Source organism: Lygodium microphyllum, chromosome 6 (assembly GCF_053477565.2).
Source record: "Lygodium microphyllum isolate KBCC chromosome 6, Lygodium_microphyllum_v1.1.10, whole genome shotgun sequence".
Classification (NCBI taxonomy): Eukaryota; Viridiplantae; Streptophyta; class Polypodiopsida; order Schizaeales; family Lygodiaceae; genus Lygodium; species Lygodium microphyllum.
In genome coordinates, this window is record NC_141140.1 from 83642656 (window position 1) to 83668005 (window position 25350).

Sequence of the window (25350 nt, forward strand, 5' to 3'; positions counted from 1 at the left end):
ATGTCCATGTAGGGCAAGAGGCATAGGAGCAACATCTTGCTGCCGAGTGATCAACTGGGGATCATGCTCTTGCATATCCATATCAGGGTCCAAAGAATGTTGCAATACTTGAGGGTTTCCTTCGCATTTGGAAATAAAATGGCCCAATTGGCCACATTGAAAGTAGTGTCCAGCAAATGTGCCCCACTTAAGCTCAAAAACCAATGTCTGCAACCTAGGGACCTCAAAACGAATTTTGGTTGTCCGAGGTTTCCTTGTGTCCCTAAGCATACAAGCCCTGTTCCTATTACAGGAGGCTAAACGGGGCTCCACCAGCACCTCGCCAAGGGATCTCAAAACCAAAAGAAGAAGTCGCCAAAGATGTGCAGGAAAATTAACCACCTCCACCCATATGGGTATGCCTACCTAAGCACCTCTTAAAACTCAGCCATAGGTCTTCGTGGGATCGTATGTACTAGCTGATTGTCCATGAACAAAGGAATATGTTGCATACTGCGAGCACACACATCCGGAGTACGAAAAAGGACCTCAAAAAACCCCATGGGTCCATCATAAATCTCTTCCACGAGAGGGGCCTGCACTTGCCCTGAAACATCATCATGACACACATCACCACTCACAAGCATGGATTGCAGCCAAGCATGAATCCGAGAAATCAAAGGAATCCTTCTTGTAAAATAAAGGATGATTGCCCTCTCATGAAAGGCAGCGATTTGCTATAAAACCAGGTCAGTTCCCATGGCAGCAACCACATGATCCCCTTCCAGTAAAGAGCTCACTTTACCCTCATTGGCACGAATATAATCTGACATAAGATTATTGGCAGTGGCAAGCATAAACTGGAAAGACACATCAGTCTGTGAGCAAGAAACACGAACATCTTGCTGAGGGAAATTCGGAGCACACAAAACCGGTATATCAACCATCATCTTATGGCATTTTCCCATTTCATCCCCTTCCATCAACTGCCCAGAATCCTCAGCCAAAGAGTCACCATCCGACTCCACCAATTCTTTCTCATCCCCATGCCCAATATGCTGGTCAAGAAAAGCCACATCAATACCATTTGACGCCTGCATATTCGCCATATCAAAGCTCAACCTTGGAGTATTGTGCAAAATCTGTGTGTGTGTGTGTGTGTAGAGGCGGGTCTGCTCTCTTTGTCTGTGTGTAGGGGCAGGTTGCACGCGAGGATGTGCAGTCTGCAGTCTTTGCACGTCAATAATCTGTTGTCCTCCCAGGCATAGATCTGTCCTTGTTGATGTTTGTCTATTTGTCTGTTTCTCTTGCTGCCTTTTCCTAGCCTGTGCAGGGTCGCAGTCTGCAAATGCACCTTTAGATCCTGACAATTCAGGTGTACTCTCTCTCTCTCTCTCTCTCTCTTTCTCTCTCTGTGCAATTCCATGGCACGATGGTCAGGGGTTCTGTCTGCTGGGCGATTGCAGGTCTGATACAGTGTGCTGCTAGGGCAAGTCCTGCTGGTCACTGTTTCACCTACAGAAGTGCGCAGGCTGGATGCAGGGTAGGGCAGCAATGTTGGAGGTTGTGTGTGAGCCTGTTAGGAAGGTGCAGCGATGGCGCGATCACGATCAGGAGGGGCAGCTGCCACTCTCTCTCTCTCTCTCTCTCTCTCTCTCTCTCTCTCTCTGTGCAGGTTGCAGGTTGTTTGTGCAAGTCTAATTACAGGTCGTCAGTTCTGCCATGATTATAGGTCATTACTTCTACCATGATTGCAGGTCATCACTATAGTCTTGTGTGTGTGTGTGTATCACTCCCTCTATGGCAATATCTACTATGTTTGACGAATGGCTGTCACTTCTTGCAGCTCTCTCATGATGGTTTCATAGTGAGGCCGAGATACATGGATGCTTAACTTTCTCATGGACTCCGAGTTGCTATTGGTCAGATTTGCACCTCATCGCATCAGCTGATGATTGAGATAGGTCGATGGAGCCATGTTGCAGCCAATGAGAGGATGTGCCAGCTTTGTGGATGGGAGCTAGAAAAGGAGGAGCACTACATTTGTAGATGCATTGTATACTATAATATCTGAGGCCGCTATCATTGCCTCTTTAAGGAGGGATTTGGACCACTAAGATGGGTGATGGACTATGAGGACCAAAGATGTTTGGGCCATTTCTTATTGGAGCTCCAGTGGCGCAGAGCAGTATTGTTACGGGATAGGAGACGACCCTAGTCTCATCCACCCCTCTAGAGAGCAATTACAAACTTTTTCAGTGTGGCTGAACCTCTAGCCATTGCCACCCCAAACACTACATCTCCTATTGTTAGGCATCATCGAGGGACATCATCAGGCGGCATCACAGTTGATAGAGCTACAGTGTTATGTAGAGCACGATGCCCTAGAGTACCTACTCGGCAACATAGGCATGCCCATATGCATCATCTGCATCATGATTCCTCGTTACAGATGCAAATTGGCGCGTTGACTCAATCGGAGGTAGTTTTTAGAGTCTTGGTGGATTCCATAGACTGAGGGGGAGATACTCTACACTCTTTTTAATATTTTTAGACTTAGTTTTTCTAGCTTTTTCAGTTTTTCATACTTCTCATTCCAATCTACCATGTAGACCTACACATAAATTTTATCTCTTTTTCTTTGATGAGAGATGATGATACCAGTTGTATTGGTAAGGGTCTCATAGGCCATTCTAGCCTTTTAGAGGCGTTAATAGATCTTATCTTATCTATCTCGTGGAGATGGTTGAATTAATGAGGTGAAATATGTACAACAAGCCTTCTGTCCAGCCAAGGAGAATGAAAAATAGGTAGCAAATATTGATGAAGCCAAGAGGTGAGAAAATACAAAGCTCAAAGGACAAGAGAAGGGGATCATGAAGTGGGAACAATAGGGGTGGTGCAAACAACATCCAAACATGGAGCAACTACTTCTCTAAGTATCAAACCATCCTAAACCATAGAAGTAATCTGCCATAATAGCAATTCGTGCACACAACCTACATGACCAAGTGAAACCAACCTTCTTGAAATGGGTGGTGATAACCTGATTTAAGAGTTAATTACAACAATAAATAAATGCACATAAAATGAAATACACACTTTACCATAACATTCTTGGACAGTAGACTTCCTATTGGCCCCAAAATTGGCGCCCCTTGTGGTATTTCTTTAGCTTCATTCAATTGGAAGGAGTACAACTTGAGATTCTTCAATCTTCTCTTGCTAACCAATTGTTCTTGCTGTCATAAATGACCACCAAGCCTTTGGGTCATTTGCCCCTTGATTCACCCAGGACTTCTTCTCCAATTTGACCCTTGGCTAGCCAAATGCTGCCCCAAATCAATTTGGGATGGGCTGGCTCCTGAAATTCCTTGATAATCTTCAACTATCAGCTGCTGATTTCAGTCCCTTGAGCCTTCAATATCTGGCACGGATCCCAAGGTGTTTGCTAAACCCTAAATTTTGCTGTAAATTGCAGAAATTACAGATTAGCCCACCAAAAATGGCTGAGATCTCCTCCGAATGGCTAAGAATTGCTAAGAATGGCTGAGCATAGGCTTTAGGAGATGAGGGAATGCTGTAGAGAGAGAAAATTCTGAGATTTGTCACGAAGAACTGATCAAAATCAGCTGCTGCCCTGCTGTACCAGCCCCAAACGGATGCACCAACAACAATAGGAGCATTAGAGACTGTGATCTTCAGGAGAAAGTGTATCAGCAGCAATTGCTAGCTTCCCAAGGTCAAGAATATGCAATCTCCATCACCAAAATGGTCTCCAATGGTTGGGAAATGGCCCCAAAAGCTAGCAGCAACAGTTCAACACCTCTTTCCAATAGCTCCAAAATGAAAAAACGAGATTTGCCTCTCCTTTCAGCCCTATTTAGCCTTTCTCCCACTTGCATGGGAAAGTTTTGCCAAGTGGCAGCTTTCTTAATCCATTTTCAGCAAGTTACAGCCATTTAATTAATTTTTAGAATTAATTAATTCTGAAAATTAATTTAGCCCTTAATCCATGCCCAAAAAATTGACTTTGCGTATCCAAAAATTAATTGGCTAGGCCATTTGCAACCCAAAGTGGTCCCATGCATTAATTGACCCTTGGACAAGCATTAATCCATTAATTAATGCCTAGTCCCTAGTGTCACCACTGACACTTAATAGCCAATTAATGGTCCTAGGGGCAAACTGACATCAAAATTCACCTAGAATCTAACAAGTGTAACTTGTTACAACTTTTGCCTTTGACACCCATATTTTTCACAGGGTCTTTCGGCCTTCAACTATGGAAAAGTAGCTTGCACCTCACACGTGCATCTTTTAATTGCACATTTGATTAATCCTTTAATCAAATGTCAATTAAACATAATCAAAGCATCAAATTTTCATGTCCTTGTGACACCAAGGATGCTTGAGGTGCATTAAAATTGAAAGCATTATGAGTTCGCCAGATGCGCCAAAGACCAGTCCATCAAAATAAAAGAGACATGGATGGTGTGGCTATAACATGGCTATGGACGGCAATTTGCGCAAAACCCAAGAATGGGTAACCATCCCATTGACGAGTTGTAGAAGTTCATACAAGGGAAATGAAGTCCCAAACTTGTCTTGCAACCATGAAAGAGATGAAAAAATGAGTAGGGGTTTCATCACATGTAGTACATAGGATACATGTACCATAGGAGATCTTGGGACTATGTAGCATAGCACCCTTTGGGAAGACCACCAATAAGAAGCCTCCATATGAACACTTTCCCTAATAAGAAAAGCTTGGATTTCCATAGCTGAAGCAACCAATCACGCAACTTAGCTCTACTGTCCTAAATAGACCAAAATTTGTTTGCTTTCTTAGTGACCCATCTCTTAAACTCAACCATTTTATGGTAAATCTAATCAGCTGACCCTCTCTCTCTCTCTCACACACACACACATGCAGTGGGGGCAATTTTACTAATTATGAAGAATGTGCAAGAGTCACATGACTACTAAATGTCACCCAAAGTGGCTATAGTAATGGAACACACCAAGGAGCTAGATCATACGTGGTAAGAAGACCCGCATACTTAATGGTGCCCAACTGCCATTGAAGAAGGCCTTGCATGTGGCCGTGCAAAACTTGTAAATTTGGGGTTTTCAAAAACCTAGTCCTGAGTATAAAGCTTCAAGCAACTAAACGCCAAACTCAAAACAGGAGAGACCATATGCGTTAAGCAATCAAGCAAGCTAGAAACCTATGACAAGGGGTCTCTTTTGCTGCAGTAGAAAAAGAGGAGCCATTTGAAATGTTGTCTTGAGAGCTTCCCCACATGTGAGACCACCCACGAACATTCGCCAAATGAAGACTTTGCATTTAAAAGGGGTTGTATTGAGCCATCCCACCAACATTCGCCAAATGAAGACTTTGGATTTAAAAGGGGTTGTATTGAGCCATCCCAGATGTGTTGTCTTGAGAGTTCCACAACATGTGAGACCACCCACCAACATTTGCCAAATGAAGACTTTGCATTTAAAAGGGGCTGTATTGAGCCATCCCACCATCATTGTAGATTTCCACTCGATTAGTTGATTATTAATCTTCCAATCCTACTAGGGGCATTCCAAGTATAGGGAAAAAAAGGGTTGCCAAACAAGCAAAGAATCTGAAAATTTTACCCATAGATCACGATACCCCCTAGGCCTATGAAAGTTCCTTCATAGGGAATGGAATGACTGTAAAGTAGTGCTTCAGAGATCCAGAGCATCTGCAATAGAGATCAAGGCAAGTTTGGCCATCTTGTTCTAGGGGAGCTACTCGTTTTGCATCCCAAGACACAATTCTAGTAGTAGCCAAAATTTCAGGTAGCAAGGAATTGGTTGACAATCGATTTTCTAGAGGATGAGAAGAGGACTTCTTCAAGATGACTTGCCAAGAGTGGACAAAGTGAGTGAGCAATGGGGATGATTTCAATCATATGGGCTGATCAACATTAAGCACATGCCACTATGAGGCCTGAATTCGAGTGTTGCCATGTAAAATATCCACATCTTCTAGAAGAAATCTAGCAATGCCAATTGAAGGCTGCTTTCCACATTGAACAAAGTCCATTGGAGGGCTGTCATGTGTGTGTCTCCACATCTATAATTGCATGCCCCCCATTCATTTAGGTGTACATATATGATCCCATGAAATTCAAGTGTTGCTAAAATGTGATGGACCACATGACTTCCCGCAAGGCAAGGCAGCAATGGTAAGCAATATGAGATCATGGACAACATAATCATTTGGGCAACTTTGAGGCACATATTGAAAGGCCATGCTTGTGATTTCTAATAAACAAAGTTGTCCACAATATGAGTTGAAATCCAATGAAGAAGTTACTTGGTTAGGACATGTATATCCACATGATATCCCAAGTGTCTCGTAATGTTGAAGTCCCTTCGTCTCCGTGTAAATAGACTTATGGTGTGAACACACCCTTAATGTACCCTGACATATAAATACATTCTTTTTATTCTTTGTGTACCATCACAAATGGTACACCTATCTTTGCGTTCGCTCTCTCGAACTCTCAACTTTGCTCCTCACGCCTCTGTCTGTTACTTCACTGCGCACTCTCTCCCCTTCACTCAGGATTAGCTTTTGGCTGCTGAACCATCTGCTAGGAGAGATGTTCTTGCATATCCATGTTAGGATCCATAGAACATTGCAATACCTCAGGGATTCTATCACATTTTGAAATGAAATGTCCCAATTGGCCACATTTGAAACAGTGTCCAGCAAATGTGCCCCATTTCAGCTCATAAACCAAAGTTTGCAACCCCGGAATCTCCAAACGAACTTTGGTCAAGGTTTCGCTATCCCCAAAGCATGCAGGCCCTATTCCTATTGTGGGAGGCCAACCGAGGCTTCACCAACACCTCACCAAGAGATCTCAAAACCAAAGGAAGAAGTCGCCAAAGATGTGCAGGAAAATCAACCACCTTGACCCAAATTGGGCATGCCTGTCTAAGTACCTCTTGAAACTCCGCCATAGACCTCCATGGGACCATATGTACTAACTGACCATCCATGAACAAAGGGATACGTTGCATAATGTGAGCACACACTTTTGGGAAATGAAAAAGGACCTCAAAAAAACCCCTTGGTCTATCGTAAATCTCTTCCACGAGAGGGGCTTGCACTTGCCCTGAAGCATCATCATGACACACATCAACAGTGACAAGCATGGGCTACAACCAAACATGAATTCTAGTGATCAAAGAAGTCCTTCCCGTAAAGTAAAAGATGGCTGCCCTCTCATGAAAAGCAACAATTTGCTATAGGGCCAGATCAGTTCCCATAATAGCGACCACATGTTTCCCTTCCAGTAAAGAACTCACTTTACCCTCATTGGCATGAGCATAATCCGACATAAGATTATTGGCAGTGGCCAGCATAAACTGAAGAGACTCATCAGTCTGTGAACATGAAGCATGAACATTTTGCTAAGGCAAATTCAGGGCACACAAATACGATGTTTACCCACCTCATCCCCTTCCATTAACTGCCAAAATCTTCAGTTGAGGAGTCACCATCTGATTCTGCCAAATCTTTATCATCCCCATTCCCTATATGTTGGTCAAGAAAGACCATATCAATACCATTAGACACTTGCAAAAGCGCCATAACTGAACTTTATGCTTATTAAACGCTCTTTTTCCAACCCTGACTGTCTGTCACAGATCAGAATTGAATCTGTCACCTTCTACAGCCTGTTGTGCTTCAGGGTCTCTGTGCAGATCGAGAATCTATTGTATTGTCTATACAAGTCTTCTCACTCTCTCTCTCTCTCTCTCTCTCTCTCTCTCTCTCTCTGTCTTACCCAAAAGCAGAACAGGACGCCATGAACAGACCCATGCGCAGGGCAGATGGGGAGCCATGAACCGCAAGTCAGCCAGCCTTCAAGCCTGGGAACAGCCGCAGGGTCACAGGCGAGTTCCTTGTGCAGAAGACGTAGGTACCCAACACCAGGCATAGGACAGTTTGGCGATAGGGTGGGTAGTTGAAAGGGCACAAGGCCGGATGCATTTGATCCCTGTTCGTCCTCTATCTAACACGCAGAGCAGGGCGCAAGTCGCAGAGCAGGACTGATCGCAGAGCAGGTCGTGTTCGTAGGAGTGTTGGGGCAGGGCTCGAGCAGGAACGGGCCATTCTCCTCTCTTTTTTTTTTTCGTAAAAGGTAATTGTATTAATTACGAAAAAAGGGTACAAGTTTTCATGATTACAAGATACACGAGGGCTCTAAGCCAACGTGTGTAAGATCCCAGTACTAAGCCACACAAAAGTTACACAAGTCATGGCAAAGACCCAGAGGAAATTGCCATATGCCAGGTAAGCAAGTCCTCCCGAGGGAGTAAGTCCGAGTGCCGAATGAGATCTATCTGCCAATGCAAGAGACCTTTAAGCCGGGCAATGTGTTTCGGTACATTAGAGGCGGAATCAAAAAGAAAGGCATTCCGAGTGGTCCAATTGTGCCAGCATCCCCAGAATCTGAAAAAGTGAAACAAGATCTTCATATGGCCATTCTCCTCTCTCTCTCTCTCTCTCTCTCTCTCTCTCCCCCCAAGCTGTAAACTTTTCTTCTCCCTCCCTCCCCCCTTGGTGCCAAACATCAAGTCATCTTTTGCAACAATCCACTGCCACCAAAGCTTGGTGGAGCTTTAGGCCCTATATCCCATTAGTCTATTGGATCCAAGTTGCTTCCATATCAAAAATATATCGAAGGCAAAGTAGGGTGAGACAACAGTATGAGAAAGACAATTAGTGTTGTTCCCGCAAAAAGCTAAGCAGTGACAGTTTTGTAAAGATCTATCCAGATAGAAACTAATTCATAACTAGTGTCCATTTGTGCAATACCCCTTACTAATTGTTCTATTCCATGTAGTCATCCAACTCTTTTATGGAAACCTCACTCATTGTCCAATCAGCCTCAAACCAGTGCAGTCGCTCAAAGTTTTTCATCCCTTTTCCAAAGAAAGAAATCTATTAACACACCTTAGAACAAAGTGTCGCAAGGAAAAAAGGAGCTGCTGGCCCATATACAAAGATAGAGACTTTGATGTATTAGGGGGGACTAGAGTCATAATGAAGAGCATCAGGGAGGTGGTACCCCTTGAATGGAGGAATGATGCAGTGACGAATCAGACATGGCTAGGGTTCTTTACCAATGGAGAGATTCTTCTTGCATTGGTAGCCACTAGTGGAGAGAGAGTGTGTACTTTTCCAGTAGAGATGGATGGCGGACTTAGGCGAGAGGATCTAGATCTGTTAGAGTTCATAGGATGTTCTTGACAAAGGATTAGAGTTGTGGCTCATTGTGATAGGACTTGGTACTTAGATCCAAACCCTCAGACTTGTATGGAAGATGGATGGAGACATTGGGCATATAGGAGGAGGCCGCTACAGAGGCTTTAGTGGGATCCTAGGAGTGGGTATGGAGAGATCCATTTGCAGAGACGCCTCAAGATGTCCCCTTTGGCTATACCGCTAGGTTGGAGATGAGAATACAAATGAGCAGTGGGTATGGAGAGATCCATTTGCAGAGACGCCTCAAGATGTCCCCTTCTTTGGCTATACCACTAGGTTGGGGATGAGAATACAAATGAGCAGGACCAGAGTGGTGCCAACTGAGCACTGGACTATTAGGGTATATCACAACATTTCCTGGTAGACTGGTGGGATCCTAGGGAGTGGGTATGGAGAGATCCATTTGCAGAGACGCCTCAAGATGTCCCCTTCTTTGGCTATACCACTAGGTTGGGGATGAGAATACAAATGAGCAGTGGGTATGGAGAGATCCATTTGCAGAGATGCCTCAAGATGTCCCCTTCTTTGCCTATACCACTAGGTTGGGGATGAGAATACAAATGAGCAGGACCAGAGTGGTGCCAGCTGAGCACTGGACTATTCAGGGTATATCACAATTCCTAGTAGACTTCTGGAGGAGATTGGAGGACAGCTTTAGACCAAGAAAGATTTCACTCTTTCTTTGGTTACTAGCACATAGGATTTTAGTAGTTGGTACATGGATTGGCTATGGTAGAGACCCTATTCCTTGCACTAGATGTGGGGAGCATAGGGAGACTTAGAGGCATTGCTTATGGGATTGCCCACGGGCTTAGGAGGTTTGGAGGAGAGGCCTTAGGATGGTGTTTCATGGCACTATAGATTCTATGATTGCTACGTGGGGGACAGTTGCATGGGTCATTGACAGAGGCCCAGCTTGTGGGTATGAGGATGTATAGGGGTGTCAAGCTTATCTCATCTTGGGGCAGCTTGTGAGCAGGACGTTCATGTCAGATTTCTCACAGATAGTATGGGCTCAGGGGCATTGTCACAGATGGGAGCTCATAGGTAGCATTATTGCTTGGTACATATGGACAGCCAAATGTAGCCAGGCTATTGATTTTTTTGACATATCTACTGTAAAGACTCTCTAGGATCTGGACAAAGAATGTGCATACTCTTCATGGGAGATGGGAGAGAATACAGGGCAGCTTAGAGACGATGAGGAAGAGGAGAGATGCTTTTCTCAGGACATGGGATTCTGGCACCTTTTCTTCTTCTAGACCCACATGGTTTGGCATTATGGACCTCCTGACTCGCTATTTGCTCAAGCTTTGTAATAGACTTCCCCTTGTTACACATCAGCAAAAGTCTTGTTCTCAGTGCTTGGGTCAAAATACATCAGCACAAGTATTTTTCTCCAGGGTATGATGGAAAGGACTAAACACACCTTCCATTGACTGAAAAGAGCTTCCAAGAACTTTTTTTTCTGAGATGAAATGAATTGTGTAGTCAATGGCTCATGAAAAGCTTCTGTGTAACTGAGTTGTGTATGTAATCAGGTGGGAAAAATGTATCAAAAGGAAACTACACAAAATGATGCAGGAGTAATCTATCAACTTGAATGATGAGCATGCTGTTAATTGCCGTAAGTATAGTTCAAACAAAAGAAGGATACCTTCACTCTCATGACAACACATGTTCTACATTCTGGTCACAACCAAAATACACTAATACAACAACAGAAAATTTATAGTGAATACCCATTCCACAAGATTCTGTGCCTCCAGTCGTTTGCTATCAACAGCTTTCCGACCAGTAATAAGCTCTAATAGCACCATCCCGAAGCTATAAACATCACTTGCAGTAGTCAGATGCTCAGTGAGCAAGTATTGAGGATCAATATATCTGCAAGTGACCAATATAAATTTTAAATTGTAAGCACAGAAAAAACATCCTGATTGGAGAACATACATGTCTGTTGCATTTCACAAAGTGACTTTCACTTGCTAATTCGGGGAAATGGCATCCTGATTTGAGTTCATGTAAGTCTTTATCATTTCACAGTCTAACTTCACTTGGTAATTCTGTGTATGGCAATATCTTGAAAACTTGTGTATTAATATCCATATTTGAAACAAAGGTTGGAATTATAAAAGTATTACCCAACTGTTCCAGCAGGCCTGGTTGCAATGCCTGGTTCAAATTCTGGGGCAACTTTTGAGATTCCAAAGTCTGACAGTTTGGCAACCCAGTTATCGTCGAGGAGAATGTTGCTTGGCTTTACATCTCTGTGAATGACAGGAGGATCCTGCATACAATTTTAATACCAGTTCTTAGGCACTTTTCCCCACCAGAAAAAAAACAAAACCAAAAACCCCACCAAGATCAGACAAGCACACTACTGTACCGCAAAAGAATGTAGGTACTCTAATCCTTGGGCAACTCCAATTGCGATGTCAAGCCGTTTCAACCAATCCAGTCGGAGTCCACTTTGATTTTCTACACATTTGATAAAGATGTTCCTTGTTTCAAGGCATGTATTTGTGACGTACAGTGAATTTTGTGTTGAAACCTGTTTATCATGGAACTTACTGAACAGAACGGAGTGCAAATTCCCATTTGGCATGTATTCATAAAGAAGGATCTGCCCAGATGCACAACAATGTCTCTCTTTTTTTTTTTTGTAATTCAACAATCTCTCTCTCTCTCTCTCTCTCACACACACACACACACACAGTGAAGAAGCTTAAATTAAATAAGAATATTTGCATCAGGCCTTATAGCCAGCCAAGGAATTTCACAGCAATCGTAAGTGAAACCAAAAGGCTACCAGAACACAGCACACAAATATTATGTGGGGGGCACAACAGGAGTGAAGCGAACAATATGCAACCATGGAGCAGCCACTTCAGCGAGGACCAGGTCAACTGAAACCATGGAAGAAATCTGCCATAACAGTAATCCTCGAACACTGCCCACATGACCACGGATACCCAAGGCTGAATCAAAGATAAAGGCATTACGGTTGCGCCAAATGTGCTAGAGAGCAGCCCATCTCAGAAAATGGAAAAGGCAAGGATGATTTGGTGCGAAGTGGTCAAAGAAGGCATCTTGCCCATCACCCAAGAACGGATGACCATTTGCTGCTGTGTTACTTAGATCCAGGCCTGGTAAATAAAGCTCCAAATCTGTCTCACAATAGGGCAGGAGATGAAAAGATGAATTGGCGTCTCAACACATGTAGCGTAAAAGATACACTTGTGACAAAAGATCTTGTGAGCACGTAGCACATCCCAAGTGGGAAGAACCCCAATAAGAAGCCTCCATATGAAAAATTTTCATTGATTTCTTTTTTCTAGTAGAAAAAAATGTGGCTAATTATATTACTTAGAAGTCTTTACAATGAGGTACATGTGCTCAATAGTTTGGTTGGAGCTAAGACAAAGTCACAATAAAAGCATATACACAGGGCTCAAGCCTCATGTGCTCAACAATCTGGCTGGAGTTGAGACAAAGTCGCAAAAAAAGCATATATACAAGCTTCTCAAGGCAAATGAGGTAGAAATGAGTGCGTAAGAAATGATGTTGAGCTCCTTACAAGCTCGAGAGTTTCCCTACATTAATCCTAGTGGTTGTGGAGGGAGTGGATGATTGAGATCCAGAGCTCTACCAAAGTCACGTACGTGGAAAGACACTCATTGCCAAAAGCCATCAGACAACGTGCCTTCCAAATGTGCCACCTTGTGAGGCTCCCAATAATCTCCTAGACCTTTGAGTGCTCTGCTCTGGGCTCTAGTACCTAATGGTTGGGTGGTGTCTCCAAACAGACCATAGCCTTGGAACCTATCTCAATGTGGACAATAGTGTCATGCATCTCAGCCTCATATAGTAAGTGGCGACCTTGGCTAACTGCTTGGTGGAGAATACAACAAGCTCCTCTTAATGCCAACTACGTTGCCTTGCATGACTAGAGGTAGTGCTTTGGAATTTCTAGGCACTGCAATGGGTAGCGCTTGTAAACTCCATTGTGCTGCATTTGGGCCAACAAGCTCCCAATAGCCAAGCCTCCGTGTGCCAGTAGCCATAATAACTATGACACCCTCCGAGGCCGTTGTGATACTGTGTACCACCCAATGTTTGTTACGCAAGGGCACCCAATTCATGTCCTCCTCTATCAATACATGTTTGCTGATCTCTCTTGTGTGGGCCAAGAAGCACTGTGGCTTCTTGGTGACTGTTGTAGCCGGCCAAAGCTACTCTCCAAGGTCCTTGTCCACCTCATCTAAAGGTCCGCTCTCCCAAATCTAGAGGTGTCACTCTTGGAACTCCCTCCAGGGCATGTAGGGGTCTAGTATCTAGATCTTCCCCTTGAGTCTAATGACACGAATCCTCCTCCAAGGGATAGCTAGTAGCTCCTCCTACTGACCTTTGTCAAGGCTAACCTCCCACCATCTTGTAGTGTGAACAAAACCTTGTGGAAGGGATCACTTAATCTAACTACCACTTGTAGGAGGATGCCCACAGGTGAGAACCTAGCCACCCACACCTCTCCAAGCTGCACCGGCTCTCTAATGGGGGATCCAACCAATCCTGTGGGATCGTTGCCTTAAGCTCCCTCCTCTTGGCCTCAACTCCATGTTGGCAGCTAGACACCTGTTGTAAAACTCTTGATCAGCCAGCTTATAGACCTCTCACCATACCCTGGTAGTGCGAGTAGGGCTAGCCTCCCAGCCAACCCACTAGATATGAGGGTGCTCACCAATTTGGATCTTGTACCAATCTCTAAATTGAGAGTTTCAGACCACTGGCTGGCGGTCTATCTTCTCCTATTATACTAGAGGTCTTTGAACCAAGGCCTTGAGCTGGCTTTACCATATCTGTAGCAAACTATGGAGGAATGAGAATTAGGGTGGAGTGTTCTGAGTTGTTACGAAGATCCATCTCAAGGATGGCCTACACTCCCTACCGAGTCACAGCCTGTTGTCTTGGAGAACTTTCCATGTCTGCCCACCTGGTGTGGGTCCACGAACCACTAGCTTGTCTAGAAGGGCGAGACTCTGATACTCTGGGTCAATGATCCCTAGCCCCCCCTAAGAGTGATGCCGGATGATAGTTGCCCATGCCACCTTGGCATGGGAGTCCCTAGATCCGTGTTTGAGCCGGCCTAAAGAAAATTCCACACAAGGTGATGGAGCTATGCCACACAAGAAGAAAAACACTAGCAAGAAACAATGTACTAGGCTATCACTAGGAGAATGTGGTTGACTAGTAAGGCCTTGTCTACAAGGGAGAGGTGGACCGTGCTCCAATAGGTCAGCTTCCTTGTTATGGGATCAAGCACTAGAAGAAACTGTTGGATTGGGGTAATGTTGAGTCCCATTTGGAAACCAAGACATTGGATGGTTTGCCCTCTGCTCATACATGTGAATCCTAAGTGGATGCTCCACTCGATACTAGAATTGGAATCCTTGAGGAAATCAACTCACTTTTACCAATTGATTTTTGCACCCGCAGCTATGCAGAATACCTCCAATGCTAGTCTTATCCTCTCCAGCATTAGCTCATTGTCCTCTACATAGAGGGATGTGTCATCAATATCCTCCGAGTCCACCACCAGCTCTACATCCTCTCTTAGTGGGAGTCTAAGGCCTCCTAGGCCACTCACTCTTGAGCAGAAAAAATAGGATATTGCCTTCGCAAAGAGTAGGAAGAGGTATGGGGCTAGAGGGCAAGCCTGTCACACCAACCTCTCTAGCCGAAACTCATCCCCCTTCCTTCCGTCAATGAGTACCCTATTGGTGGCTGATTTGTATAGTGTAGATACAATGCTGATCCAGTCTTGGGGGTGCCCAACTGTGCCATAGTCACCTTGAAGAAGTCCCAATCTACCTTGTCATAGGCCTTCTCAAAGTCCAGTAGAAGCACAAACATCCCGACTATTGTGCTAAGCCCAGTCAGTAGCCTCAAAGAAGGCAAAGACATTGTCTAGGATGCTCCTATCTTAGACAAAACCTCTCTGTGTGTCATGGACGATGTTTGGGAGAATGAAGCTTATTGCCGATCATCTTGGCCAAGGCCTTATATGCCATTGACAACAAGGTGATTGGTCTCCACTAGGACAACTCCAAGCACTCTCCCCCTTTGGGGTGGAGACTGACTAGACCTATTGATAGGCTGCTCGGTGTAGACCCAAATTGAAGATAGGCTGAAATGCTTGAAGCAGGGGATCCTTTACCACCTCTTGGTATGTGGAGAAGAAGGCTGTAGACAACCCATCCTCTCCATGGCATTTCTGCACATCTTGTGTGGAATGCCTCAGCTAGTTCCTTCTCTGTGAAGGGATCAAGGAGCGCACATCTCATCTCCTTGGTCATAAGGGATGAGATACAATCCCAAACCTACTGTCTACATCAAAGTACATTATCTGATACTGCCTCCTACTGAAAGAGCTACTTGTAGAAGACCGTAGCAAGCTCCATCACCTCCTCCTTGCTAGATCGGCCTCTCCCATATTGGTCATGAAGGCTACGGATTTGATCTCGCGAGGTGTGGAGCTAATGTGCTTGGGAGAACTCTCTACACATTGTGTCCCTCTTCTATGCCCAAAATGTTGCTGAGGTGTGGAAGGAGAACTCCGAATGGCTATCCTCTAGGTCTATGAGTATTAGAGAGTGACATCTCCCGGACAGGCAGGATGACACGTGGCAGGCGGCCGGCCAATCGTAGTCGCCACATGGCAGGCAGTTAGACTGCACTAGTTGGCCAACAATCAACTGCATTAATTGCATTATGCGGGGCATTTTTTCCAGCCTATTTATAGGTTTTGTTTTCAGCAGCCTTTGCCAGTTGTGTTCCATAGATTTCAGGTTGCAGACCATGGAGACTACCCTCGGGGCTGACGGAGATTGAGATCTTTGAGGTGGAGACATACGTAGCTATTCTCTCTGCACCCATGTATAATTATGCATCCTTATACAACATTCTTCACTGTAGATTTTCTGCGTTTCGCTGTCTCTTTCTCTCTCTGTTCACTCTTTGTCTTGGTCATTCGCTTCCGCATTGCTTCACTCTAACATGGCATCAGAGCATTGAAGGATTGAACTAGGGTGGACTCATTTGAAGAAGAGATTTCAGCACGACACAAGGTTGAGTTTTCAGCGTTCAAGTGCGAGCAGGTGGGCTATAGAATAAGGATGAGGCGAGCATGGGCGTGTGAGAAAGAAGAGGATTTGCTGAAGATGTTGCTGGTTTTTGCTGTTAGAGAAGGAAGAAGGCTGTGTTTTGGGTCTTCAAGTGCAGATTTTACCTTTTCATCGCCTCAGACGGGTGAAGGAGCGGGATGAGTGAACCATAGCTGTAGCAAGATGGATTTTCACAGTCAGAGGGAGTTGCTCTTTGTGTTTTGTGCAGGCATTGTAGGTGACGATGTCTTCTAAGGCCGAGATAGAGTTTCAGGTGATCATGGATTGGAAGGTGTCCATCTTATCGGTTCTTCCATTAGATCAAAAGCTTGATGGTGAGAATTACCGCATCTAGTGGGTTATGATACTTGCCATTTTGGAGTCCTATGATTTGACGGAGCTTGTTATGGAGACTATTCATCGTCCTTCTTCATGAGACGAGTCTAGACTCTCTTCCAGTGATAAGGTAGAGTTGGCAAAGGCTCAGGCACATTGGGATAAACTTTATACTCTCATTTGCTTGTTTTTATTTCTCTGATGTACTACAACTCTTATCTCTCATGTTGAGCATTTGACGGTGGCCCAGGAGATATGGTTGGAGCTTGATTAGATGTACAATCGGATGACCGTCATGAAGCGAGTTTCTTTGGAGGTGCATGCTAATTGTGGATGATTACAACAGGATGACATTGGCTTATTTCTTGAAGATGAAGTTGGAGGCTTTCTTCAACTTTAAGGATTAGTTGCTTTTTGAGAAGAATCGATCGGGTCGGAAGCTGAAGACCTTACGATTGGATAAGGGCAGAGGTTTCTAATGAGTTTGCTTGTTTTTATGCAAATCGTGGTATTCACTAGCAATTTGCCAATACATACACTCCTCAGGAGAATAGCATCTTGGAGTGGAAGAATCATAGTGTGATTGAGATGGCCCATACCATGATGGAGCATCGTCAAACACCTCAGTGTCTATGGGCTGAGGCTATGGCTACTGCAGTTCACATCCTTAATTGTTCCCCTATTTCTGCTGCTGTTGGTATGACTCCATATGAGGTGCACTATGGGTCTAAGCAAGATGTTTCTTATTTCAGGGTTTTTGGGTATGATGCCTATGTTCACATCTTGAAGACACAATGTGACAAATTTGAAGCGGCTTCCAAAAGACAAGTGTTTGTGGGCTATGGCTCGCAGTCTCAAGGCTAACGATTGTATAATCCTATTAAGTTGAATGTCTATACGAGCCTTGACGTTCGGTTCGTGGAGGTTCCAGCCCCAGAGGGGGGTGAGGAACACCCTGTTCTTGGAGATCTCAGTGATAGTTGGGCCCCAGCAACTGTTCCTCTGGAGCTTTTGTCTCTTGAGGACTCTTCTTCGGATAAGAAGCTTAGTTCTCAACCACTGGATTCATTGATTGCTTCTTCGTTGGTGGATCTTCTAGAAACTTCAACAGATGGAGAGCAATGAGGCGAGATCTGGCCTTCTTCTTGTTGGGATTGTGACACTCTTCGTGATGCAGGGATTGAGGGGTTCCCTTAGAGTGGCAGCCGCAGATGGCCCACAACGCTCTTGGAGGAACCAAGCACACCACACTGAGCTTGTTTACACTAATTACTGTTTGATAATTCATGTCATGTAGGATGGGGAGCCGACTTCCGTGAAGGAGGCTTTATAGCATGATCATTGGCGGAACGTGATGGAGTCGATTGAGAGAAATGGCACTTGGTATCTTGTGCTGAAGCCTCCTCATAAGAAAATCATTGGCGTCAAATGGGTCTTCAAGACCAAGTGCCACAATGATGGCACATTGGACAAGCACAAGGCCCGCCTTGTTACTAAAGGTTTTGCTTAGAGCCCATGCATTGATTTCCATGATACTTTTGTCCCTACAGCTCGGATGGCTACTATTTGCGTAGTTCTTGCCTTGGCTAGCCACAGGAGATGACCAGTCTATTAGTTGGATGTGAAGTCTGCCTTCTTGAATGGAGACTTGAAGGAGGAGATCTATGTTGAGCAGCCTTTGGGCTTTGGTTCTTCTGATGGTAAGGTGTACAGGTTGTGGAAGGCTGTCTATGGCCTTAAGCAAGCTCCTTGTGCTTGGAATGAGAAGATTGACTTGTTCCTCCAGGAGAAGTTAGGGTATCGGCGTTCCAAAGCTGACCCCCAGCTATATGTACGCACCTCAGGTGGAGGTCGTGTGTTGTTTGTTCTTTATGTGGACGACTTGATTGTGACCAATGACCATACTCAGATGGTCGAGCAGATGAAGGCAACACTTCATGAGAAGTTCGAGATGACGGACATGGAACCTTTTCACTTCTTTCTAGGTCATGAGATCTATCAGACTCTGAGGGGGATCTTTATTTCCCCAAAGTGGTATGTATAGGAACTCTTGGCTAAGTGTGAGATGGAGGGATGCAAGTCTCTTACGACTCCTATGGACCCGAATTGGAAGGCTACGGGTCATTCCGATTCTCCCTTGGTGGATAGTACTCGTTGTAGGCAACTGATTGGTTTCTTGATCTGGCTTCTTAATACCTGTGTTGACTTATATTATGCTATAGGTGTGTTGGTCGAGTTCATGAGTGAACCCAAGATGGTGCATTGGCAAGCTACTCAGAGGATTTTGTGGTTTCTATGGGGGATTCTTGATTTTGGGATCTATTATCCTGTTGGTACAGGTGCTACAGACTTGGTCCTTACAAGTTGGAGTGATTCAGATTGGGTTGGTGATGTGGATTATCAGAGGTCCACACGTTATTATTTTACCTTGGGTCCTGGTGCTGTTTCATGGAGTAGCAAGAAGCAATCTACGGTTGCCCTCTCTTCGACTAAGGCTAAGTATCGGGTGGTGTCTTCTACTACATATGAGATAGTGTGGCTTTGCAGGCTTTTGGAGGAGCTTGGGTGCTCGTAGATAGGTCTTACTGTTCTACAGTGTGACAATGAGGGTTGCATTGCCTTGGCTAGGAATCGAGTGTTTCATGCTTGAACAAAGCATGTTGAGATGGAGTACTACTTCATTCAGGAGAAGATTCCGGATGAGACCATTTCCTTGGTCTATTGCAAGACAGAGGACAATCTTGCAGACTGTTTACCAAGGTGCTTTACCAAGCTTTACTTCGACGACATTCCAGATCCCTTAGCCTTTTGCCGTGTCCAGGATCTGAGAGGGGGTGTTAGAGAGTGACATCTCCCGGACAGGCAGGATGCCATGTGGCAGGCAATTGGACTGCACTAGTCGGCCAGTAGTTGGCTGCATTAATTGTAGCTGACCTGCATTATTTGGGGCAATTTTTTTCAGCCTATTTATAGGCTTTGTTTTTAGCAGCCTCTCTTAATTGTGTTCCATAGATTTTAGGCTGTAGACCGTGGAGACTACCCTTGGAGCTGATGGAGATTGAGATCTTCGAGGTGGAGACATATATGGATATCCTCTCTGCATGCACCGGTGTATAATTCTGCATCCTTATACAACATTCTTCATTGCAGATTTTTTGCGTTTCACTATCTCTTTCTCTCTCTCTCTTCTCTCTCTGTTCACTCTTTGTCTTGGTCATTTGCTTCCGCATTGCTTCACTCTAACAATGAGGGCCATCGGTGCTCACAACTCTTGCATGTGCAAAGTGGGATCTCTAGGCACCTCCTAGAGCAATCTCTGAATGGCTACTAGGTCTCGTTAAAGTGCCCTCTCCTCCTCCCAACACCGCTACCGAGCCTAGAGGGCTACCTCCTGACAAATCCTGCTTGACTCCCCTAGAACCTCTGCAATCTAGCCATTCCCTACCCACTCCTTGGTCCAAAGTCACTCAATTTGCCTCCTCACCTCCTCCCACCCATAGGTCGAATTTGGAATGTGGCAAGTGTGAGGAGGACCGGACAAGGGGGTCCCAACCAAGTGCCCTACTTGCCCTTCTCTAGAGCGCACCCCCCCCCCCCCCCCCCCCCCGCGCCCCCCGCCCCAAAACATAAAACTTGTCCTACCACTCCAAGAGGGTGCTACCCAACTGCCTATAACCCAAGGAAAATTGCAGTGAGCTGTCTTGCCTATAGAAGGCATTGTCCCTCCAAGCATCTTGGACTCCTATTGCAAGAAGCTGATCCTCTAGGGTCTCCAAATTATTGAAGTCTCCTCAAACAATCCAAGAGTTTGCCTCAAGAAGACCTATTGTGACCTCTGCCCAAAAAATTGGTACCTCCATAGGAGCATAGATATTGTGGACCCCAAGACAAGTGTCCCCCAAATCAAGTCTTATCCATAGGATGCTCCTTGGTACAATTGTCCCATGGTCTTGCACACAAGCTTGATGTAGTAATGGATGTAGGGGTGCCTAAAGTGTGGGTGACCGTGGCATATACAAAGAAAATCCCGAATTTCTTATATTTTGAGGTAGGAAGAAATCAATCTAGGTAATAGGTCATAATCATTGGACAGCTAGATAGTGCCTTAGATGCCATAATTTCAAGCACGAGGCTTCAAGTGCACACACAACAACAACCTTTTCCATCATGTGAGAGCCATCATGTCCCCTCGCCCCCTGCCGCCCTTGCGACACACCACTCCCCATCTCCACCCTCTGCCTTGACAACCCCTGTGCCCCCTCCAACCCACCAATAATCCACCCTACTAAAACAAGTACCCCTTCACACTTTGCAGCCACCACCCCACTATTGAATACTACTCACCCTGTTCCTTTAGCACCCCCCATTATTAGCCCTCACCCCACAAATAGTGGCGAGTCACACACACCTATATCCTCTCCCAGTTAGCACCCACGCAGCCCTTGCCACTCTAGAGCTAGCATTTTTGCCCCAACGATAGGCTATACCTTTCCACGACATGCCCAACTCCTAACACAAGATTTCTATCATTGTAGACCCTAGATGTACATGAGAGTTGCACATTATGGGGGGGTTTCTACTTCCTTTGGAGGTGAGAATCTTCATAATACGCAAGTTTGAGAGTGGGAAGGCACACATGCTAGCCCCTCCAAATGGGCTGAATTATTCCTTCCGACTGACTTTCCATTCTAGTGGATGGATGCATTTAGGAGCTACGAGCATGGAGAGCCCTTGCGAGCCTAAAGGAGAGGAGGAAAAGGTTCTCTTTCCACACCTCAGTTGCTTTTTGGGTGTGAACAAGAAACATTATGTGCAAAGGATTCTTCTAGGTGCACCAATCTCGCACCTCAAGGGACCAGATCTTTAGCCTATGTAATCACTACGAGAAGGTTTGATCATGTCCTTAGGAGGTAATGAGACATGTCATTGATTTCTATGGAAACTTTTCCAGTAGGAGACGGTCTCAACTTTGATGATTCCTTGTAGGCAGTAGGTGTGAGATTGCATCCCGTTTCTAGCAAGAGATTAGATGGGATGGTCAATTATTTTCCCTTTTACTAAGGTTGAGTGCTTTCATGCTTTCTTGGGCTAAAATGCCCAAGAGAGGATGGTTTATCTTGGGTTGATAGGAGAGGGTGGTTTGTGTGGGACTTTCGTCCCTTGAACTGAAATCCCCAAGAGAAGATGGTTTTGAAATCCCTAGGAGAGGGTGGTTCTGTCAAAAGATGACGTATCAGCGAGATAGTAGGGAGGAACACGGAGTGAACTCAGCAAACATGGAGAAGAGAAGAGAAGAGAGAAGAAACTGTGATGAATGGAATGATGAAGATCTGAATCATGGAGTGATTGTGATACAAGGGTCCCATAGCACAAGGAAGATGATGAAGACAACCATGAACCACGAACTGCAATGTTCTCCTGAAGGGGTGTGGGGTAGTGGAGAGGCTAAAGAGAAGATGTGACGACTGAATAAATTAGCCATAAGGAATGAATAAGAGAGTGGCCTATAAGTAGGCATAGTCAGTCTAGGATGGCACCTCTTTTTGGAGTTGCAAACCCTAAACGCAAAACGTAGAAACACAGAAATGCAAAAACGCAAATTGCAGGTGAGGGTGAAGGGTTTATCAACACCCCTTGTCATGCCCAAAAACGGAAACAAGAGAAGAGTGAGGTGAAGATGCAATGCTACATGCTGAAGAATGCTCATGTAACAAGTGCCACTTGGATAGTATCCCTCGTGGGAAAATTGTTCACTCGTCCAAGCGCCCTAGTACAAAGATGATGAAAACATTCAATGTATAGGAGGAATGTCGGACTTTATGTGGTGTTGAGAACCATAAAGATATGCCTGTACTCGATCTTGGGAGGTGGCTCCATGTTGACTAAGGGACGAAGAAGATCCACCTTGTAATCTGAGAATACCACCTGAAAGGAGGCCTTTGATGAGAATCAGGAGATAGGATGAGCTGTAGAACCCGAAACTCAACCTTGGGAGAGAAGCCACTAGCTTGGTGACTCCATGTTGGAAGGAATACGAAGGCCAAGCCACCAAGTCGCTGTTGAAGATCCAAGGGCCCTAATCTAGGTAGATCCTCTAGATCTTGGGTATGAGTAGAGGAAATAACTGCTCAAAGGAGAGCCACTCCTCGAAAGTGAAAGGTGGTGGTGTGTGAAAAACTTCATGGCACATAGGGCCCTTCTCTAAATCGGAAGGAGAAGTAGGAGCCCCCTCTGAAGCCGAAGAAGAACTGGAAGCCTTCTTTGAGGGCGAAGTAAGAAAATCCCCCTTAGAAATCCCAATCTGAGAGAGAAAGGGAATCCAACCACTCGTGGCTCATGGACTATGAAGCATCTGATGATGAAGAAAGTACCGCCGGTTGTGGCGAAGAAAGTATTTGGGGCTCAGAAGAAGAAGCCGGAAAGCATCCAGAAGGGGCCTCTCGAACCTGAGTAGAAGAGGGTGAGGAAGGAGGCTCAGGATGAGACAAGGGTGGGGAACAAGCCCGGGCTCTCAAGAGAGTGGACTGTGGAGGAGATGTGGGCCATGGAAGCCACTGTACCCGGAAGCGAGTGGGGAAAACCTCTACGCACTGGGGTGGTTTCTAGGAGGGCTTATCACCTCGTAAGGTCTTAGAGTCTCTGTGTGCTCGAAAGGACTTAGTACGCGTTAGTTGCGGCTTATTGCCTTGAGCATAATACATTGATAGCTGATGCAGAACGATCTTTGTGGCCCAGAAAGGAGAGGTGGCACAAGGAGTGCTTAGTGGAAGATGCATATATGTTGGGGTAAAAGGCCCTTGGGCCTGCCCGTGTACAGTGACCGCCCATATTCTTTATTCATATATATATGAAAGTGCAATAAGGCTGTCATAACATTGTTGACAGCACCTACATTATGTGTGCTCTTCTCTCCCGCGTCTCCTGCATTCCTTTCAACTGGTATCAAAGCAGGTCCTTCGCGAGTGCTTCCCGGCCTTCCCCGGCATCTACACGAGGTATGAGAGCTTACTTCTCACTCAGTTCTCAGCTATTCTTTGACATGAACAACAGGGTTTCATGAAGAGGTAGCCATAGCTTCCGTCATTGAAGCTTGTTCTCTTCACCTCTTGCTTGGACTTGTACTAAGCTTGTGTAGGCCTATTGTAGGCCTTCATTGGGCTCTTGCTTATCCCTTACCCACCCTGATTTGGCCCCTCAAGTACAGCAGCATGCTCACGTTTTATTTGCGTTTGTTTGCTAAAAAAACCCAGAAATCACTCTTTTTGTCATATCTTGGGCATTCAGAACCCGATTCAGGCAAGGTAAGAGTCTAAGTTGGAATTTTGGCATGCTCCGGACGCGATGGTGATATCGGATTTGCCAAATTCTGATAACAGAAAATTCTGCAACAGATTTCAGGTCTGAGACAGCATGTATTTGTATGCCTATGGCTTATGAGATGCTTCTATTGATGTCTATTGATATCGGATCACTTATGGATGTTATGCCTCTTATGTGAGATGCATTTGGAGCTGATTTAGCTCAGCCACCCATTGACTGTTTTGAACAGTTCCAAATCTGTCCAAAACAGGGCAGCCACCTGCTATTACTTCAATTTTATGCTTACAGGTCTTGGCATTTGATGCCCGATTATGCCCGATTGGTGTCTACATGTCTGGGAATGCATACCTATGAGTTGGCACTTGATTTGAGCTTGGTTTGAGCATTATTTTACTTAGTTTTGGACTGTTATTTGCTGCTCGAAACTTCAAGGCTGAAGCTATTTATGCTACAGTTGGGTTATGCCTATTGGTCACGGGTTGCTCTCGACTACTCGGTATGATGTATTTGGACTATGCCACATGTCTTGTTTATGCTCCGGAATGCTTTTGAGCTGAGATTAGAGCTCGATTTGGGTTTGACTGTCACTTCTTTGCAGCTGGCATTTCATCTATGACATGGTTTATGCCTAGGCTACCCAGTACGGGTTATGATGTCTTGGTGAATACTTTATGCTTTGGCTGTGGATGGCAGTTGTTTGAGCTCGTCTTGACATTCATTTGAGTATTCCCTTGAGTAATTGAACATTGACTTGGCTTTTTCCGTTGCGACCTTGTGTTAACTGTCAAAGGAACAAGGTGGAGAATCTGGAAAAGCTAAAGCAGAAGACAAAGGCCAAGGCAAAGTGAAACGGAAGACGAAGGCGCGCCAAGAAAAATCTAGAAACACAAGAAGTGCAGAAAAGCCCTAAATAAGGGAAAAAGGCGTACAAGGAAAAGCGCAAGTCAATACTTTTGTAAAAGCGCGCAAGCGCATCATGGTTTAATTTAAAGAGCGCCGGGCTCTCACCCGTGCAATTTGTAGAGGTAGATGGGCGGTGGAAAGGAAGCTAGGAAGATAGAAGGACAATGGGAAAAAGGGCCTAGGCCACGGCCGGCCATGGAAAAAAGGGGATAAGGGGATGACCGCCCAAAAGGGATTTAGGGTTTTGTATATAAAGTTGAAAAGTGAATGAGAAGCTCATTCTTGTGTGTGGCCAAAAGTGGCTTTCTTCTTTTTCGTTTTCTT

General features: G+C 45.0%; 1 protein-coding gene across 9 annotated transcripts in view; it reads right to left on the bottom strand.

Annotated features, from left to right (window-relative positions):
* The window catches only part of LOC148034744 (leucine-rich repeat receptor protein kinase HPCA1-like), a 241015-nt gene that overhangs the window by 73615 nt on the left and 142050 nt on the right, over positions 1-25350 (bottom strand). For 7 of the 9 annotated variants that reach the window (XM_087679707.1, XM_087679704.1, XM_087679706.1 and 4 more), the window contains 4 exons: positions 11879-11930; positions 11694-11785; positions 11449-11594; positions 11047-11191 (listed from right to left, as the gene is read on the bottom strand). In XM_087679707.1, the coding sequence (XP_087535833.1) occupies positions 11047-11191; positions 11449-11594; positions 11694-11785; positions 11879-11930 (435 nt within the window). Of the gene's footprint in view, positions 1-11046; positions 11192-11257; positions 11314-11448; positions 11595-11693; positions 11786-11878; positions 11931-25350 lie in introns of those variants that run through there. The other 2 variants (XM_087679709.1, XM_087679710.1) reach the window with 2 other exon arrangements.